We start from the raw sequence: 19,999 nt of genomic DNA on the forward strand, positions 1-19,999 counted from the left end.
GACCCTAAGTAAATATCATAACTTTTGCAATGTCCTCTTCGTCAGTGTTCAATCCAGTTCAAAAAGCATAGGATCCTAATTTTCATGAACATAAGATGTCCAAGAGGTCTCCGGTGAGCCTTGCGAGCATAGGTGTAGGTTTGCCAATCCGGAGATGGTGAGCTAGATCCGGTCCGGTCTAGGATGTTTTCGGGTGGGAAACATTCTAGATTCACTGGGCAAAGCGTTCCCTTTGTACTTGCCCCACAAGATACATACTCATGCAATGGCGGACATTGAAAAATGCTAATAGAATACTAAATTGAAAAGCCGGCCAAGTTCCAGTTAGGATGCAGAGCCATAAAAACTGAAGAAAATGTCAAAGGTTCTCCAAAATGATCTTGAGTTAAGATCTAGATATCTACTAGATGCACAAAAACTGGGAGGTGTTTGTGTCGAGCAATTTGGCTGTCGACTTTTTTGTTGAGGTGTATAACCGACTTATATGATTACATCAAACTGTACGACTTCCAGGATATTTTAACCACCCGTAAAGGCCTGCAATGGCTAGTACATATCATATCATATCTAACAACATTCATAAGTTGGTTCATTGGATAGGTCAAAGTCGTTTTGAAAATTGGTATTAAAATGATCTGAGATCCAGGACGTTTTGAAGAGATATAATACAGTCGGAATCGAGATGTGGAACAGAACTTCTTGGAAAATTGTTCAAAAGGACTATCAGAGTAACCGTGACAATATTTTAGTATGGCATCATTTGTTTCAACGATTCGGCCCACTGTAGCTTGTAAAAGATTTAAGTGATTTTCTACCAGCTCGATGGAACTGCTAGGATGTTTAGTGATGCACGGATATATCATTAAGGACTTGGTTGATCGGGTAGATCTCAGTTTAGAAACTCCAGGACATTTTGGAGAACCGAATAGGCCTGTAGTAGCTTGTAAAAAAAAATAAGTGAAATACTATCGGCTCAATGGACCTGTTGGGATGTTCAACTATGCACAGATATATCGTTCAGGACTTGGTTGATCGAGTAGGTCACATGTTCCGAACTTCATGACGTTTTGGAGAACCGAAAAGGTCTGTAGTAGCTTGTAGAAGTAATGAGTGAAAACTTATCGGCTCAATAGACCTGCTGGGATATTGAACGATGCACGGATACATTGTTCAGGACTTGGTTGATCGGGTAGATCACATGTTCTGAACTGTTTCGAACTCAGGGACGTTTTGAAAAAACGAAAAGGCCTGTAGTTGCGTGTAAGAGTAATGAGTGAAATCCTATCGACTCAATGTACCTGCTAAGATGTTCAACGATGCACGAATACGTCGTTCAGGGCTTGGTTGATCGGGTATATCACATGTTATGAAATCCAGGATGTTTTGAAGACCCTGAAATAGTTTATGTTTTTTTCAAAACTCGATCAATTCTTGTCTTATGATCACATAGATATTTTTGAATATATATCTCAGCCTAGGACATTTTATTTGTAGACATATTTCCTGATACATTCGAGGATATGTACTCCAGAACAGTTTGGACGGCCTAGAACATCCGAAAAAGTATTTCAACGATTTTTCAGTTATATCAGAACGCCAGATAACAATGTAATCCTTTGTTCTGAAGTAATAAAGTGCAAACAAATCCGCATCTTGTTAAGGTACACCGGGGCAAGTTGAAATGCGGGGTAAGTTGAAACGAAAGCTGTAATTCAGATAAGAAATTACCGAATGCTCCTATACATTTTTTTCAACAAACTACTCGCCTAAACGCACCTTCTGACTGCCATTCCCGAAAGATTGCAGCTTTCAAAAGCAATCCCTGCCGTTGTTAATTTTTTGCCCTTTGCTAAATCCAAACCAACTATTTGACGTGTCAATGAAACAGGCCTCAAAACGATGTTTGGAAGAGTTTTTTCATCAAATTTTTACGGTAGGTAATCATTCAATGTTGAATAAGCTGATGATTATGAAAAATCGATGAAATACCCGCTTTAATTTTTGTATTTTGGTTGTTTGATATTGCTCTGCATGTTCAACTCATCGGGGCAAATAGAAATGCGTGGTGCGGAGCAAGTTGAAACAACGATTCAAAACGTCACCCTCCCAATGAATCGACTGCTTTGAGCGTGCTTACAGCGGCACACTAGGAGTTAACTTTCTGAAGTCAGTATGGCGAAAGGCATCTAAGGTTCGATTTCTCAAAATTAAGCACTTTAATCGAAAAAATATTTGGTAGGCGTAGTAGCGGACACCATCCCTCATAACCGGTACCAAATAGTTTTTCATGAAAAGTTCCTAATTTTGAGAAAACCAGCGTTAGATGTCTTTCGCCATACAAATTTCTGGCGGTTAACTCTTGCTGGCTATTTTGTGCATATACTATAGCGCCTGAATGTGGCTGCGGCGGGTAGAAAATCAGCCACTGCCAATAATTCATTAAAAGTTTTTTTTTTCAGAATTCAACATGGTCCGTTAATATATACATTTGAAAAACATAAATTTATAAAAACATGCAAACCGTAGGGTCTAACACCGTGGAGGTATAATCATAGTAGCCAGAAACAGAAATAAACAGAGGAGAGAACAGTTAGTTTCGTTGAGTGGAAGAACACGGATGCAAATAAAGTGCGCTACTAAAAGTATCGTTTCCTGTCATACTTTAAATGAAAACCTGAAGACCCAAAAGTCTACACAAACTTCTGAACATAAATTTAATAAATTTCCGCTCATTCCGTCATGAATGCAACCCTCCTACAATCTCCACTAGAATTGTCATGTTTAAACTGAAGTTTTGAGATCCTTAATCTACTGAGCACTGACTCTCAGAAAAATAAAACATAGAGTATGTATGCATTTCGTTAACTCAACCTTTTACTTCCCCAGCTGTCTATTTCTCCAATCGAAGAGTTTATGAGAGATACGCTGGCTGATTAATTAATGTGCATTTATGAAGAAGCCACAACCGAATTAATCAACTGCACAATATACAAGTGAACCAAATAATGAAGCATCCCGAATAGTAATCCGAGTGGTCACCAGTAGGAGTAATACAGATAGGCGTCCCGCGTTTCGCAGAACGCTTGCTGGTCATTAGCGTAGTGCGTTCTCCAGAATTTGGCCTCTGAAAATACGCTTGTGACTTTGCTGTACACTGCCCTTACTCGCATAAGAGTCCCATGTCATTTTCGCCGACTTGACTAATTTTCCGTTGAATTTATCAAACTAGAATTCCCCCTAAAAAACCTTTGATTTCCTTGAGAAATACTTTCAAGTTTCTCCGGAAAATTAATTCCGTTGAAAAATTCCTTTGGGTTTGCACGGGAAACTGAGCATTGTCATGAGCATTAAGACCGTACAATTCGTAGTTGCTACTCCGTGTTTGACTAGAATTTGCGAAATTGTACAGAGAACCAAAGTAATGGGACTTAGGGTTAGCTATCCACTCTCGGTAAACACGTTTCGGAAACTCGAACGCGAACCAAACGAAACCACGATGAATACACTGTGATTAATGTCGAGTGATTGTTCTGCGTGCTGTTTAAAACACGATTCATTTATTTTCCGGCAACACAAAGCAGAACAAAACAATTCGAATGATTGCGCGATCCATCTACGTCCTAATCAAAACACGATCAAATGCGCACTCTCGATCGTCCATACTTTTAAATTATTAATTAGGGCAAAAGGCCCAATAGTTGAGGAACTTAGCACGTTCCAACACAAATTTCTCCATAACACCTAATCCAAACTTCATTTCCCTTACCTTTATAGTGCATCCGAAAGCTCATTATCTCTATTTTATACGAAACGTGCCATAATTTCATCAAAATCCTTTATTGTTACCTAAAATCAATCCTCCAATTATTGGTACATTGTTCCAATAGTTGCGGTATTTTGTTATTCGCGTTCCTATAGTTGCGAATCCCATAGGTTTTATACGGGATTCGCAATTATTGGCACACTACCGCAACTATTGGTGCAAGGGAAAGAAAAAAATACAGTATTTTAAAGAAACTTTACCAGTTTGAATGAGATTCCAATGTTTTTTTTTGTTTCCATCGTTTTATGACAGGTCGACTAATTGATCGGTGATGTGGGTTACTGCGTTTAATTTGTAAATTCCCTACAAACCGTACTACCGCAACTATAGGAACACCCACGACTATCGGAACTGTTACCCTAATAGCGTTGGTGAGAGAGAAAGAATCATTCAAAAATCGTATCTTTATGTGAAGCATTTGTCGTTACTTTTTGAACTCCTTTTCCATCGTACCGGGCAACCATTACGCCAAATAAAAGATTTAACGGGACTGTTGATATCTAGCTTGTATTAGTAAGGCTTTTATTCAAATGATAATTCGTTCGAGTCCAAAATTTGAAAAATTATCTCCGGCGACAACTCGAAGACAATTCTCACGTGAAAAAATCATTTTTATAGGACTTTATTATCGTGATATTTTTCTATAAGTTCATCACGTAAATTCTCAAATGAAAATTACTATCATTGTAGAGGAAGGAAGATTGGAAAGCATCCGCTCAATAGATCCACATTTTTTTTTGAGTGAGTGTGTGTGGTATTGCTCGGTGTGCACTATACCATAATAACAATTTTTCTGAGGACGGCAAAAGACAGACGATACTCCGCTGGTGGTAAATCATTCAGAAAGATCTTTTTTTCGTCCAACTTTTTCGCACCTTATCGTCTGAGAATGATTCAGCACAACACTGGCAACACTGGATTTTTTTGCACTATGGGTATTGGGTACACACTTAAAATAAATCGCCGAATTCGGTAAAATTTTACCGAAATCTCAACAGCAGAACTGTTCGGTAAATAATTTTACTGATTTTCGGTTATTTTGACAGTTGAGCAAAGGAAAAAATTACAAAAAATCTGTAAAAAAAATTACCGAACAGTTCTGCTGTTGAGATTTCGGTAAAATTTACCGAATACTGTAAAATGAGTTAAGTGTGTAATAATGAAGAAATGGCGAACGAAAAAGTTATATATTTTTTCAAAAAGTTAGTTTTTCAAGAATGGTCAAAATATATTTTTTTACGTTCTTATCAACTCGATTTTATAAATGTTCGTAAAATTTTTAATGGAAAATGTATATTTTGTTTTCTAAGTATGTACTACCTTTCCTGAGATATAGCAGTTATAAGATAAAATATACAGATTTTTCCTTTCTTTCTTTATTTGTAAGGCACTCTGTGTTACTTAACCGCTACTGTGTCGAGATCTACTGTGACATTCTGCTGTACAGAATTCACACAAAAACTATTTTATATATGATCGCTCCAAACACAAACTTTTTATAGGAGGTGTTATATACCAATCAACACAGTTCGACGAATTGTGGTGATGTCTGTGGGTTTTTTGTCTGTATGTGTGTAAGTGTGTGTATGTATGTGCGCAAAACACGTGCAAAAAACTCACCCATTTTTTAGGCATTTATCCTCAACCTCGCAACAAGTTGCTTTCGACGGAGAATCCTGTCCCATTGTTTCCTATTGAAAATTGGCCGGATCGGACTATGGGCTCAGAAGTTGTGGCCTAAATACATTTTTGTCATACCAAAAACGAGCGCGTAAAATTTTCTCATTGATTTTTTTTTGCATTTATCCTTAACCGATTTGCATTCGACGCGGAATCTTTTCCCATTGTTTCTTATTGAAAATTGTCCAGATGGGACTATGGGCTCGAACGTTATGGCAAAAATACCACAATACTATTTTTATAACACACGAGAAAGGCTCCATCACTGCTAGGTGGATTAATCTGGGTTTTGCATTAATTAATATGCATTGCCAGCCCTTCTTAGGCGTGCGGTAAGACGCGCGGCTACAAAGCAAGACCATGCTGAGGGTGGCTGGGTTCGATTCCCGGTGCCGGTCCAGGCAATTTTCGGATTGGAAATTGTCTCGATTTCCCTGGGCATAAAAGTATCATCGTCCTAGCCTCATGATGTACGAATGCAAAAATGGTAACTTGGCTTAGAAACCTCGCAGTTAATAACTGTGGAAGTGCTTAATGAACACTAAGCTGCGAGGCGGCTCTGTCCCAGTGTGGGGATGTAATGCCAATAAGTAGTAGTAGTAGCATTGCCAGCACTCCTGATTTTTTTTTATTCGATTTTGAGTTTTTTTCAAAACAAAGATTTTTCAATAATTCTCAAACGCAATGTCCGATCGAGCCAATTTTCAATAATAATTCTGCTATTGTCGGGAAGTTCTGTGTTTTCAACCTATGAGAGATTAGAATTGGTTTTTGTAGTGCAGGAGATAGCTGCAAAAAGTTGTTTAACGTGAATTGTGAAGTTTAACGGTAACGCATCCTTGTTGTTCCTGGTAAATAAAATGTAAGAAAAAGCATTGTTACTAGGAACAATAATTTACCATAGTCTAAATAAAATCTCAATTGCTCCATCGATGTGTATCGAATCGAAACTAAAATCAATATCCTACTTCGATTTTTCTGAGAAACATACGCTGGCTGCTGGAATAACTTTTCATTTTTCGTTATGGAAGCAACGTACGTCACAATTTGACTGCCATTAACAATCGATAATGACTTTGACAAAATGATTAATTTCACAAACCTCTATCCCGTTTTATTGAGAAAAAAATACACCGAGTCGGGTGGCTCGGAAATTCCGTACATTTCAGACTCCGCCTCTGCCGTACAAAGGTGTCGAATAAATTGACCATTCATTGTTCGTAGTTCAACAATCCAATCCACTACAAACTTCAATTTCAATGGAGCAAAAAGAAGGACCAGCATTCAAAATCAACTCGTGTCCGTCATTTTTTCACCCTCAGATTGCTTTGAATCCTAGAAAGGCAGTAGGTATGTCATGGAATGGAAAAAATGACGTCAAACTACTCGAATCTAATGGACTTTGACCTCTCTGTCCAACGGTATCATGAATGGGTCTCGTGTACCTAATTGTCGACTGCTGCAGTCACCATGTAGCCAAACATCATCGTTACCATCAATATAAATTCGAAACGAACCCAAAAGGAAACCGTGCGGCTTTGAAATTTTGTGAAGACACAGCGCCAGGGTTGTAAATATTCGGCAGCACTGGATGAAGGTGATGTTTTTTTATTTCATTTTTTTATTTTCTTCCTGCTTTGAAATCAACCTCACATTCCCGGAGAGGCAGAAAAGTAAACAACAGAACTCACATCACCCACTGCGCCGCGAAGATGAAATTTACCACAGCAAAATGTACACATTCACCCACCAAATTGAAAAAATTCACCACGCGTTTAAATGGGGCACTCACAGTCATACGGTAAGGCGCGAACTGAGCAGCATGTCAGAGCGACTTGTGAGTGGCTGAATGCGAAATTGAATAGTCGGTGTTGGAAATGATTTTTCGGCTGCACCCAGTCGCACTCACCACGGCGGCGATGAAGGCGACTGCAGATTATACTGAGATCCATGTTTTTCACTGCATTGACTGTGAAATATTTCTACCCTGCACAGCGCTATTAGTCAGGTTCTTTTTTGTACCTAAGAAAAATGCAGTTATCGCATACGTATTCTTGTTGCCTACATAAAATATTTTTTTTCGTATAAAATCTGTGTTTATACAAAATCTTAACATATACAAAGAGGCTGTATGTAATTACAAATAAGTATGTGTTCGGAAACCATTCGGCCATTTTTTATAATGCCACGATTTCATACAGATTGTGCAAAGGTTCTCTTATACAACTGTAAGACAAAACTGATACCTATTGGTTGGGTGTAGTTCCAGTCCTGCAGATCTATTCTACGTTTGTAGATTGCTCCTATCGCAAATATTTCCTGACCTGAGCAATCATTCGATCAACTTATTACCTCAAGACGTTAACTCCATTCTGTAAAAACAGTTCGACTACACTGCAGGAAGAACGTTTCCAATTTTTTTGTGCTTTCTTTACAATGTTGTCCCAACAATTCGCACCCTTTTATCTCGGCAAATACCCGCGGGACATGATTATTGTACAAGTCATGCCGGCGAATTACGTGGCGTTGTTACTTGCGATAGCATCTGGCGATGTTCATTTTTCAGGTTTCATCGGAACGAGTACCCAACCCTTCCCCCCTCCCGTTTGGCAAATACTTACCTCAATGATAGTACCGGACCCTGCCACTCCAACGGCAAAAAATAGTTGCCAACTCATGCTCCAAATCCGCGCTCTGTTTGCCTTCAAGAATATCGAGCCGGCGTCATCTCTTCACATATCCGATGATTATCGGTGACGTCAGAATTCGGGTATCGTTGCTTGGAACTCGCAATATGCAACAAACCTGGTGGATGACTCGATTGGTAGCCAGATCAGACTCAACTTACCGCCAACGGATGCGGTCTAAAGTCCTCCACTAGGTCAATGTTTACATGAGTAAATCACAACATGCTTCGGCGGGCTGCCTGCGCAACCCCCAGTGCTAGATCCACACATGTGGCAGTGTGTGGCTCCGCGAAACGCACCCTCGCTTTCATTTAAGGTGGATAGCGTTGCGGGCGGCATCATAGCAAGCTTGTGCAGAGGTGCGTCCAAAGAGGAGCGACGTTAGATGCAAACATATACGAGAAACGACTCAGCAACGTCATGGATCGCAGCAAGCTGCGGGCCCGCAGCGTGCGCATGGTGTTTTATAGCGGTTTTGTTTCGGTATACATAATGCTCAATTGACGATTTATGGGTTCGTTTGAAAGTGAATACTGAAATTTAGCTTTTTGTTTACATGGCAAGAAGTGTGGAAGAGATTTTCGTGGTCGATCATGCGAAGCAGCTCTGACGTACGTCGCGAACTAGCTGAATCCGGTTGTTGAAACGTAAACTAAGTGTGGGAATAGACATCACCAAACCTCAATAGTTCAAGGATTACATTTGAAAATAGCTCAAGTCATGAACCGTTGAACAACCAATACTCGCTTGAATGAATGAAACCGATGCTTCTTTTGCGATTTGTTTTTTTACACCCTCCCAACAATGTTTACAATCATTTATAAGATGTATTAAAGTATTATATTCTCATTCAAAAAAATTTGCTACTCATGTAGATAGTGTATTGAAATCCCGCAGATACGTAAGGGATGCAGTTTTCGTAGATACCTTACGCAGATAGATACGTAAGGGATGCAGGGATGCAGTTTTATGCAGTTTGCCGAGGAATGTTCTAATCGAACAAACGCTCAGACATCAATCTCTGCAGTACATATTGGCTTCACAACAGGTTTTAGTTCTTGACTTGTCCTCAACTTTAATATCTTTTGACACCCGAGGTTGTATGAAATGTTTTTTTTAATATTTCACAGAAAATGTTTCAATTTTGGTTCAGAATAATTTTTATAGTATTTGGAGCAAAGTTAGTTATGCTGTTCCAAAGCAACTAATTTGTTTGAAAGACATACAAAATATCTAGATATTCAAGAAAAAATATTATTTATTCTTTTTGTTTTATAGACATTGGCTGTCCGAGATGCGATTGCAAAGTGTCGAAATATGAATCAGTCCGTGCATGTATCCGAAGTTTTGTTCCAACAGTAGTCAAACAACTGCAATTCTAGTGGATTTCATAGACTAAGAAGAAGAAAAATTGTACCGAAGATCGAATGTTATATTCCCACATTTCGGATTCATTTTCACTTGCTATTTTCAATTTCACAGTACTATTTTTATTGATTTTTTATCCGACATTCTGGCTACATGTCCAGCCAATCGCACTCGTCAGATTTTCACGGTGTGAACGATGGATGGTTGTTTCCTCTCTTGGTCCTCTTCATATAATGTACTTCGTCTTCGATGTGTTGATGACTAGATACGATCCGCTGCCCTACGAACTGTGTTGCAATTGATGCTAATCGACGGGATTAGGGGAGTATTTTGTGTCAGGATCCGAACGAAATTTCTCGTTTCGACCGTTCAATGTAAATTCAAATAATTAAAATCCAATCCAAATCCATATCCAACCAAACACCAATCCAAATCCAATCCAATTCCAATTCAAATCCAATCCATATTCAATCCAAATCCAATTAAAATCTGATCCAAATACAATCCAATCCACATCCAATTCAAATCCAATCCAATCCAAATTCAATCTAAATCCAATCCAAATCCCATCCTAATCCAATCCAAATACAATCCAATCCACATCCAATTCAAATCCAATCCAAATTCAATCTAAATCCAATCCAAATCCCATCCTAATCCAATCCAAATCAAATTCAAATCAAATCCAAATGAAATTCAATCCAAATCAAATCTAAATCCAGGGCTGTTACAACAGTCGCGGATTTCGCGAATTTCGCGGATTTGTCGCGGATTATCTTTTCCAGTCGCGATTTTCGCGGTTCCTCAAAATGCTGTCGCGAAAATCGCAGATGAATTTGAATTTGCAATGAAACTCCTGAAATATCCGAATTTTTCAAATTTCACCAAAATTTTTTTTGGGCATTATCCCAAAATACCTTTAGGATTTCCTTTGGGAATGAATTATTGGCAGTGGCTGATTTTCTACCCGCCACAGCCACATCCAGGCACTATCGTATATGCACAAAATAGCCAGCAAGAGTTAACCGCCAGAAATTTGTATGGCGAAAGACATCTAACGCTGGTTTTCTCAAAATTAGGAACTTTTCATGAAAAACTATTTGGTACCGGTTATGAAGGATGGTGTCTGCTACTACGCCTACCAAATATTTTTTTCGATTAAAGTGCTTAATTTTGAGAAATCGAACCTTAGATGTCTTTCGCCATACTGATTTCAGAAAGTTAACTCCTAGTGTGCCGCTGTAAGCACGCTCAAAGCAGTCGATTCATTGCTTTATGAGTTTTTTAATCCCTTTATTTACTAAAATTTTTCTGCAGTAATTGCTTCGGAAATTCCTTTGCAGATTCATTCAGGGACTACTTTGGACATTTCTTTGGAAATTCCTTCAAAAATTTCATTTGGAAACCTTTGAACAGTTTTTTAGGAACTCCTTCGAAAATTTCTTAAGCAATATATTCGGAAATTTGTTTAGGAAACCTTTTGGGATTTTTTTTTTGAGAATTCCTTCGGAAACTCCTTTGCAATTTTTTTCAGATATACTTTAAGGGATATCTTTGGAAATTATTTTAGGAAATACTAAAGGAGATTCCTTTAGGTATTCCTGAAGGCATTCTATCAAAAATTCCTTTACAACGTTTATAGAAATTTCTTTCGGAATTCCTTCGGAATACCAATAAAAAATTCATTCGGAAATTCCTTTTGGAACTCCTTGTATTATTATTTCTGTAAACATGTCTTTTTTACTTCTGGCTTATTTTTACGTTGAACATTAATTTTGTGATACCAATGATTGATACGTCAACTATGCCATTGTGTATAGCACAACAAAAAATATTTCGTTTTTTTTCTATTGTTCAATATGTCGTTAATGTTGATAGATTAAAAGTAAACGTATTGAAGTTTTGCATTTCAATGTGTTTTTAAGTAATTTGGTCATTATTCATGTTGGTCGCAGTTTTGTTTTTGTAGTCGCGGATTTCATTTGATTAGTCGTGGATTTCGCGGATTGAAATTTGATTAGTTTGTAACAGCCCTGTAAATCTAATCCAATTTTAATCCAAATACAATCCAAATCTTAATCCAATTCAAATCCATTCTAAATACAATCCGAATACTAATCCAATTCCAATCCAAATCCATTCCAAATCTAAATTCAATCCAAATCCAATTCAAATCCAATCCAAATGCAAATCAAATCGAATCCAAATTCAATCCAATTCCAATCCAAATCCAAATCAAAATCCATTCCAAATCCAATCCGAATCCAAATATAAATCCAATACAATCCAAATACAATCCAAATTCAACCCAAATCCAATCCAAATCCAGTCCAAATCCTATTCAATCTAAATCTTATCTAAATCCAACCTAAATCCAATCCAAATGCAATTCAAATTCAATCCAATTTCAATCCAAATCCAATCCAATCCAATCCTAATCCAATCCAAATCAAATTCAAATCCAATCCAAATGAAACCCAATCCAACCAAATCTAAACCAATCCAAACCAATCCAAACCAATCCAAACCAATCCAAACCAATCCAAACCAATCCAAACCAATCCAAACCAATCCAAACCAATCCAAACCAATCCAAACCAATCCAATCCAATCCAAATCCAATCCAAATCCAATCCAAATCCAATCCAAATCCAATCCAAATCCAATCCAAATCCAATCCAAATCCAATCCAAATCCAATCCAAATCCAATCCAAATCCAATCCAAATCCAATCCAATCCAATCCAATCCAAATCCAATCCAATCCAAATCCAATCCAAATCCAATCCAATCCAACTCAATCTGAAATCCCATCCAAATCCAATCGAAATCCAATCCAAATCTAATCCAAACCAATCCAAACCAATCTTAATCCAATCCAAACCCATCAAATCCAATCCAAATCTAATCAAAATGATCTAAACCAATCCAAACCCATCAAACCAATTCAAACCAAACCAATCCAAGTCTCAATCCAACCAAACCATTCTGAATACAATCCGAACTCAATCCAAACGCATTCCAAACCAATCCAAACCAATCCAAACCAATCCAAACCAATCCAAACCAATCCAAACCAATCCAAACCAATCCAAACCAATCCAAACCAATCCAAACCAATCCAAACCAATCCAAACCAACCAAACCAATCCAAACCAATCCAAACCAACCAAACCAATCCAAACCAACCAAACCAATCCAAACCAATCCAAACCAATCCAAACCAATCCAAACCAATCCAAACCAATCCAAACCAATCCAAACCAATCCAAACCAATCCAAACCAATCCAAACCAATCCAAACCAACCAAACCAATCCAAACCAACCAACTAATCCAAATCCAATCCAAATCCAATCCAAATCCAATCCAAATCCAATCCAAATCCAATCCAAATCCAATCCAAATCCAATCCAATCCAAATCCAATCCAAATCCAATCCAATCCAAATCCAATCGAAATACAATCTCAATCCAACCCAATCTAAAATCCAATCCAAATCCAATCTAAATCCAATCTAAATCTAATCTAAATCTAATCTAAATCTAATCTAAATCTAATCTAAATCTAATCTAAATCTAATCTAAATCTAATCTAAATCTAATCTAAATCTAATCTAAATCCTATCAAAATCCAATTCAAATTCAAATCCAATCCAAATCTCATTCCAATTCAAATCCATTCTGAATACAATCCGAATCCTAATCCAAATGCATTCTAAATCCAATCCAAATACAATCCGAATCCTAATCCAAATTCAATTCAAAATTTAACTTTAATCCAATTTAAGTCCAATCCAATTCCAAATCCAAATCCAACCAATCCAATTCAAACCAAACCAATCCAACCAAATAAAATCCAAATCCAGTCCAATACAATCCAATCCAATCCAAACCAATCCAAACCAATCCAAACCAATCCAAACCAATCCAAACCAATCCAAACCAATCCAAATCCAATCCAAATCCAATCCAAATCCAATCCAAATCCAATCCAAATCCAATCCAAATCCAATCCAAATCCAATCCAAATCCAATCCAAATCCAATCCAAATCCAATCCAAATCCAATCCAAATCCAACCAAATCCAATCCAAATCCAATCCAAATCTGATCTAAATCCAATCCAAATCCTATCAAAATCCAATTCAAATTCAAATCCAATACAAATCTCGATCCAATTCAAATCCATTCTGAATACAATCCGAATCCTAATCCAAATGCATTCTAAATCCAATCCAAATACAATCCGAATCCTAATCCAAATTCAATTCAAAATTCAACTCTAATCCAATTTAAGTCCAATCCAATTCCAAATCCAATTCCAATCCAAACCATTCCAAATCTAAATCCAATATAAATCCAATCCATTCCAAATCCAAACCAAATCCATTCCAAATCAAAATCTAAATGCAATCCAAATTCAATTCAAATCCATTCCAAATCCAAATAAAATTCGATCCGAATTCGATCGAAATTCGATCCAATCCAAACATTTTTTCCCAAATCTAATCAAAATTTAATCCAAATTCAATACAAATTCAATTCCACTTCAATTCAAATCCAATCGTAATCGATTCCAAATTCATTCTTTTCAAGACTAAATCCAATTCAAATTCAAGTCCCATCTAAATGCAATCCAAATCCACTGCATATCCAATTCAAATCATACCCAAACTCGTTCCAAATCCACATTAAATCCCATTCAAACTAGATTCAATTCAAATTCAATCCAATCCAAATAATTCTAATCAAATTCTAACCTAAATTTAATCTGTATCAAATCTAATTCTAATCGATTCCAAATTCAATCTTAGTCGGAATGAAATCTAATTCTAATTTCAATTCAAATCCAATCCAAATCGTATTTAAAGTCAAATTAAATCCACTTCAAATCAATCCAAATCTATTTTAAATACAATACAAATCCAACCTAAATTTAATTAAAATCCAATCCAAGTTCAAATCAAATCTAATCCAAATCCAATCCAAACCCATTCCAACCCGAATTCTACCCAAATCCGTCCCACATTCACATAAAATCGGATCCAAATCCAATTTAAATTTGACCAAATCCAAATTCGATCCATTCCAGAATTTTTTTTTTCAAAATCAAGCCAAAATTTAATCTGAATCCAATCCAATCCAAATTCAATTCAACTTTATTCTTTATCGCTTCCAAGTAAAATATTAATCAGAATCAAGTCCAATTCAAATTCACGTCGAAACCAAATCCAGTCCAAATTGAATCTCCAAAGTCCAAATCTACTTTACCAATTAGAATTTTTAAAACTTTCAAGTCAAGTACGAGACACTGAAAATGGCCTTACTGTTAAGCCAAATACGTATCAGTAAAACTACAGTCAAGTGGTGGTATTAAATGGGATAGTACTTATCAGGCGAAACACAAATCAGTCACTCGTCTTCTTCGTAGATGGGATACAGGACACCTTTTATCCACTCTAGCGGTTTATAAAACATACATCTTGTAGTGCAATAGAATAAAATAAACAATAAATAATATATAACATTCATGTTACCATAATGATGTTTATGATTTCTATGCTGATTTATATTTTAACACTTAAAACTTGTGATCTTTTCAAATGTATCTCTGAATCTGATTACAAACTATTCCATTCTTTCATTCATGATTAGACATGGAACCGAACGCTGCTATCTATATTTGCATCGCTACTCGTGTTCTGCTCTTCCGTAAGCTTCATTTTCCATATTTTCTCATTCGATCCGAACGGCTCCGATTTTTATTAATCAACCTTTTCCTGTTTGAACGGCGATTAGTTATGTGTCGTAAAATGCGCGATTGTGACGTTGGCGTGCGGGATCGGCATGTCTGTAGACCGATACAGCAGTCATGTTTACCTATCAACAGGATCAACAACACACGAGGGTAAACTGGCGGCTTGTAGTTTGCGATTATTATCGTGTTGATAAACGGTGATTTTTTGTGGATCCTCCCTACGTCGCCACCGGGTTCAGTTGGAGCTACAAACTAGTGATTCGTCAACATTGTTCTGTGAATGCACTTTTGGTGGCGAAATCCAGTAAGTAAAAACGTGTTGCCTGTCAATTTATACATGACGAACAACTGAACATTGTGTTCAACCAATAGCGTAATCATAAATCTGATAAGGAGTGATTAATTTCCATTTTTAGGTTTTACATGTTAAAATGCAATCTTTTTATTTAAGAATAATTCAATGGTATTATTACACCGAAATCTGTTATTAATTACTTTTAGGCATAGTTATTTCCATATTTATGCCTATAACCTATAACCTTCAAATTGAAAAGGGAATAGACAAACAATGACGCAACCGTATTTAGGGGGGAATGTCTGTGTTATAGCTTGGTATTATACTACTTTAATTTTACTTAAGTAGAGGATTGAATTGAAATACACGATGAAATACGCCAGCTATTTTTATTTATACTCGCCACTTCGAAAACTATGGTGTGATTGCTTCGTGTGTTGCCTCATCTCTGTCTCTGGTAAAGAATCTGATTAATCAATATACTGCAACAATGAATGTTATGATATTATTATTAGTTTTACCACCTTATTGAGTACACCAAATGTGTCGTACAGGTTATCAGAATCCTGCCACGGTCAAACAACTAACAAACCTAGAACTGCTAGAACTGCATTATCAGGAAATAAAATCATAAATTCCCACTTGAAACAAACTCATGATAGTTTCAATTGCAATCTGCTTCAGTCTTCATCATGCAATCGTTTGCAGGAAACATAATTTTGCTACTTCTGGGCGTCCTTTCTTGTAAGTAACATTTCAAAGCTAAAAATATTCATCTGAATTATCTATACCTTTCATCAATCAGATAGTTTCGCGAGAAATATTTTCTCCAGAAACAATCAGCTCGATGGAGACGATTCGGATGAGGATTCGTCGGAAGAGAATCTACAAGATTTGCTGGGTCACATGCAGACGGCCTGTTACGCGAACACCGGTTCCGATGATACCTTCAAGGCCATAGTTTCTCACTTTTATGGGGTCCCGGTGTGCGTTCTGGTGAACATGGACATCTACAACTTGATTGAAGATTTGGATGGCTTGGACAACCAGACGCGGAATGAGTTCTTTCCCAAGTAGGGCTATTTCAATCGAGTCGATCATCGTTGTATGATATTGTCCTCTTTCTGGTAGATATTGTCCCCAGATGCGCAGCACTTTGGAATGTATTGAACCACTGTTGAGGGACTTCCGCAAATGTTTGCCTGATGAAGACGCTTTGGTATTGAGAGCCATTAGCCATGCGATGCCTGAGGCAATTGATTTAATATGTGATAAGAATGGGGAAATTCTGTTTGGTGAGTTGCTTATAAAGTCTCTTGAATGTAAGTGATTCAAATTTTCGTATCACAGTTGAGGATGCAAACTATACAGCGTGCATCGATAGCTCCAGTAACTACATCAACGAATGCAGCGATAAAATTTCGAATGCCACAAATGCAATGAATTTTCAAAACCAGTGTAGTGAGTTGGTGGATTTTCGAACGTGTTTGGCAGAGAAGCTCACCCACTGCAACGGGCCACGATTGATGGATGTTTTTGACGTAATTTATCGTGCCTTCATCAGAGCCAGTCGCTGTAGCAATGTGAGTAAAGCATATAAGGATTCATAGTTTAAACATTAAGCTAATATCAATTTTATTTCTAGTTGGTGATTTTGCCAAATGATAAAAAGGAAAATGCGGTCTAATTATTTGAGAAAACTACTTCAACGATAATCTACTCTTCGATAGCAAAAGCATTGTTTTGACTTTTATCCTTCATCCTAAAACCCACAGTGTTAAACTTTGAAATTTAGTTTTTGTTTAAATAAAGACTTGGGAATTTGAATCATGTTATCATTGTTATGCATTTCAAGTTAAGTAAGTAAGTGAAGGAACTAAACATGAAAATCGACTGAATGTTGCGTTTATTTGCATGCTTCAAATATGGGCATGATAATACATTTAAATACACAACATATTTTGAACTGTGTTATATATTTCACATAATGATACAATTTGGTTCAGAACTAACTCACATGATGGCGCTAATGTCTATTTTATTAGGAGCTTTTCTAGTTAAAATCTTCATTATTTCAAGATTAATGCAAATATGCTATTTCTCATGATGGTCATTATATTTTAGCGTGATTTGTTCAGCATCATGTCTGTTGAATGGGATTCAGCTTAGGGATTTGACCTAGAAGAAAAGTATTAGTAAAATTGGCATTACTCTGCTAGGTGCCGTCATCGTTGATTTTATTTTCTACTAGCAGACCCGACGAACTTTGTTTCGCCTAAAATTGATTTATTATCTGATTAATTCTTGAGTTGTGAAGAAATTTGTGTTTCATTTGTATGGGAGCCTTCCTTTCTCAAGCGAGGAAGGGTCTCGAATCATCTTAATAACCTTCCTCGGCCCCAAAAAACCTCTGCATACAAATATTCACGCCGATCGGTTCAGTAGTTTCGGAGTCTATAAGGTTCAGACAGACAGAAATTCATTTTATGTATATAAGAAGAAGAAGAAGAAGATTGTACACGCAAGATATCGAGCTATGCCCAAAGTTTTTCAAATTGTTTTTGAGGTCAGTCCAATTAATTTACCAAATCAATTATGTTTGATGCAGCATCAATAGCAACCTGTTCCAAGCTCTCCAAATCGCTCTACAGCTCAGGCAGATCGATCTACCAGTTCAACTACGCTTGAAACAAAATCGATAGAAACCCATCATGTACATGCAAGCTCATAGAGAATATGCATACCGCTTACAAAACAAATGTGTACAAATCGGATGTTCTATGCCCTATACATTGTTCTGAAGCAGAGATCAATTGGTTTATTAGGTCAACTACGCTTGATACAGCATTGATAGCAACCTAGCATGTCAGTGTTGTCCTACACTCAGTACAAAAAATTCTGCTCTTTGATTTTACTCCATCTAAACGATTTTATAATCTTAGCTAAGTAAGTGTAACTAATAGAGGGATATTTGAATTTTCTAATTGTCATGTCAAACTATTGAAAAAATGCACACCAGAGCCTCAGTAGGGCGCGCACTGAAAATACGCTGGAGTGTAATTTCAGCGCTCGCGCTCCTGTGGCTCTGGCGTGCATTGTTTTGATAGTTTGACATGACATTTAGAAAATTCAAATATCCCTCTATTAGTTACACTTACTTAGTTAAGACTAAAAAATCGTTTAGATGGAATAAAATCAAAGAGCAGATTTTTTCGCACAGAGTGTAGGACAACACTGCCCATGCGTATGTTTCACGAATGAAGTATGTTCAACTGAGATGTTCTAAGTCCTCCAAATATTTCTGGAGTTCAGACCAATCGATTGCACCCATCATGACGATGCAGATAGAGCCAATGCGCATTTCCCGATGCAATTACGAAAAATTTTCCGATGGAATTTCGAACAACATATTGAGGAAATTTCGCACAATTTTTCGAGGAAATTCAAAATAATTTCTAGAGGAAATTGATTTCAATTTTTCTAAGTAATTCTAAACAAATCCCCGAATTTTGTTTTCCAAGTTCTCGAATTTTTTTCTCAAAATTTCTCCAGGAAACTTTTCATAATTTCCCTAAAAAAAATTAAACAAGTTGCCAAAGAAATTCCGAGCAACTTCCCATAAAATTCTCAAAATTTACCCAAAAAAAATAATAATATACACCCAGGTTTTTTTTTACACGGTTTGGTTTTGGTCGTTTAAGACCTTCAGGGTCAATGAAGCAATGAGTTAACCCCACCAAAAAATTCAGAAAAAATCAAAGAAAATTCAGGGGGTATTTGAAAAGCTGTAAAAGTTCAGGTTAACCGAGAAATTAATGAATTCCAACCGCGTAAAAAAAAACCTGGGTGTAATTCAAAATAATGAGCTTCAATGAGCCCCTCGAAGTTTGAATACGCCAAAATTGTTCTGAACTGAACTGATTTCCAGCCAATTTTGTAAATCCTGATCTTGATTCAATTTTTATTTTTATCCTCAATTTGCTGAAGCCTCGTATTTAGAATAAATTTCTGGTGAATATATATTTGGAAGGAAAATTATGATAAGAAAATGATTTTGAGCTTTTTAGTGGCATGTTTTCACCTGTCATAAGACGAGTTTATACAATCCCATTGAATTCCACCACTTAATTGTATCTTGACAGATACGTATTTCGACCTCAAAAGTAAGGCCGTCTTCAGTGTCTCGTACTTGACTCGACTTGCCTTGTCGAGTCAAGTACGAGACACTGAAGACGGCCTTACTTTTGAGGTCGAAATACGTATCTGTCAAGATACAATTAAGTGGTGGAATTCAATGGGATTGTATAAACTCGTCTTATGACAGGAGAGGAAAATTATGCTTAAACATTGTTTTCCGGCGAAACTGATACGGCTGATTCGTGTAACGTT

General features: G+C 36.8%; 2 protein-coding genes across 3 annotated transcripts in view; both read left to right on the forward strand.

Moving 5' to 3' along the window:
* LOC134217922 (uncharacterized) overlaps window positions 1-19,999 on the forward strand; it is a 200,068-nt gene that overhangs the window by 61,247 nt on the left and 118,822 nt on the right. The window contains exon 1 of one of the 2 annotated variants that reach the window (XM_062696770.1): window positions 15,468-15,619. The exons of the other annotated variant lie outside the window; for it this stretch is intronic. The gene's annotated coding sequence lies outside the window, so the exon portion shown is untranslated. Of the gene's footprint in view, window positions 1-15,467; window positions 15,620-19,999 lie in introns of those variants that run through there. 2 annotated transcript variants of the gene reach the window in all.
* Window positions 16,200-17,437, forward strand: LOC134217923 (uncharacterized). The gene is made up of 5 exons (XM_062696771.1): window positions 16,200-16,354; window positions 16,416-16,683; window positions 16,742-16,905; window positions 16,961-17,193; window positions 17,256-17,437. The coding sequence occupies exons 1-5, from the start codon at window positions 16,303-16,305 to the stop codon at window positions 17,295-17,297; spliced, it is 759 nt and encodes a 252-aa protein (XP_062552755.1). The 5' UTR covers window positions 16,200-16,302; the 3' UTR covers window positions 17,298-17,437.

The sequence above is a fragment of the Armigeres subalbatus genome, chromosome 2 (genome assembly GCF_024139115.2).
Source record: "Armigeres subalbatus isolate Guangzhou_Male chromosome 2, GZ_Asu_2, whole genome shotgun sequence".
Classification (NCBI taxonomy): domain Eukaryota; kingdom Metazoa; phylum Arthropoda; class Insecta; order Diptera; family Culicidae; genus Armigeres; species Armigeres subalbatus.

Excerpts from the sequence above, each read along its gene's own strand:
- LOC134217923 (XM_062696771.1), top strand. The coding sequence starts at position 16,303 with ATGCAATCGTTTGCAGGAAACATAATTTTGCTACTTCTGGGCGTCCTT. Across the intron at positions 16,355-16,415 it reads ACTTCTGGGCGTCCTTTCTT|ATAGTTTCGCGAGAAATATT; the intron begins GTAAGTAACATT and ends TTCATCAATCAG. Across the intron at positions 16,906-16,960 it reads GAATGGGGAAATTCTGTTTG|TTGAGGATGCAAACTATACA; the intron begins GTGAGTTGCTTA and ends TTCGTATCACAG.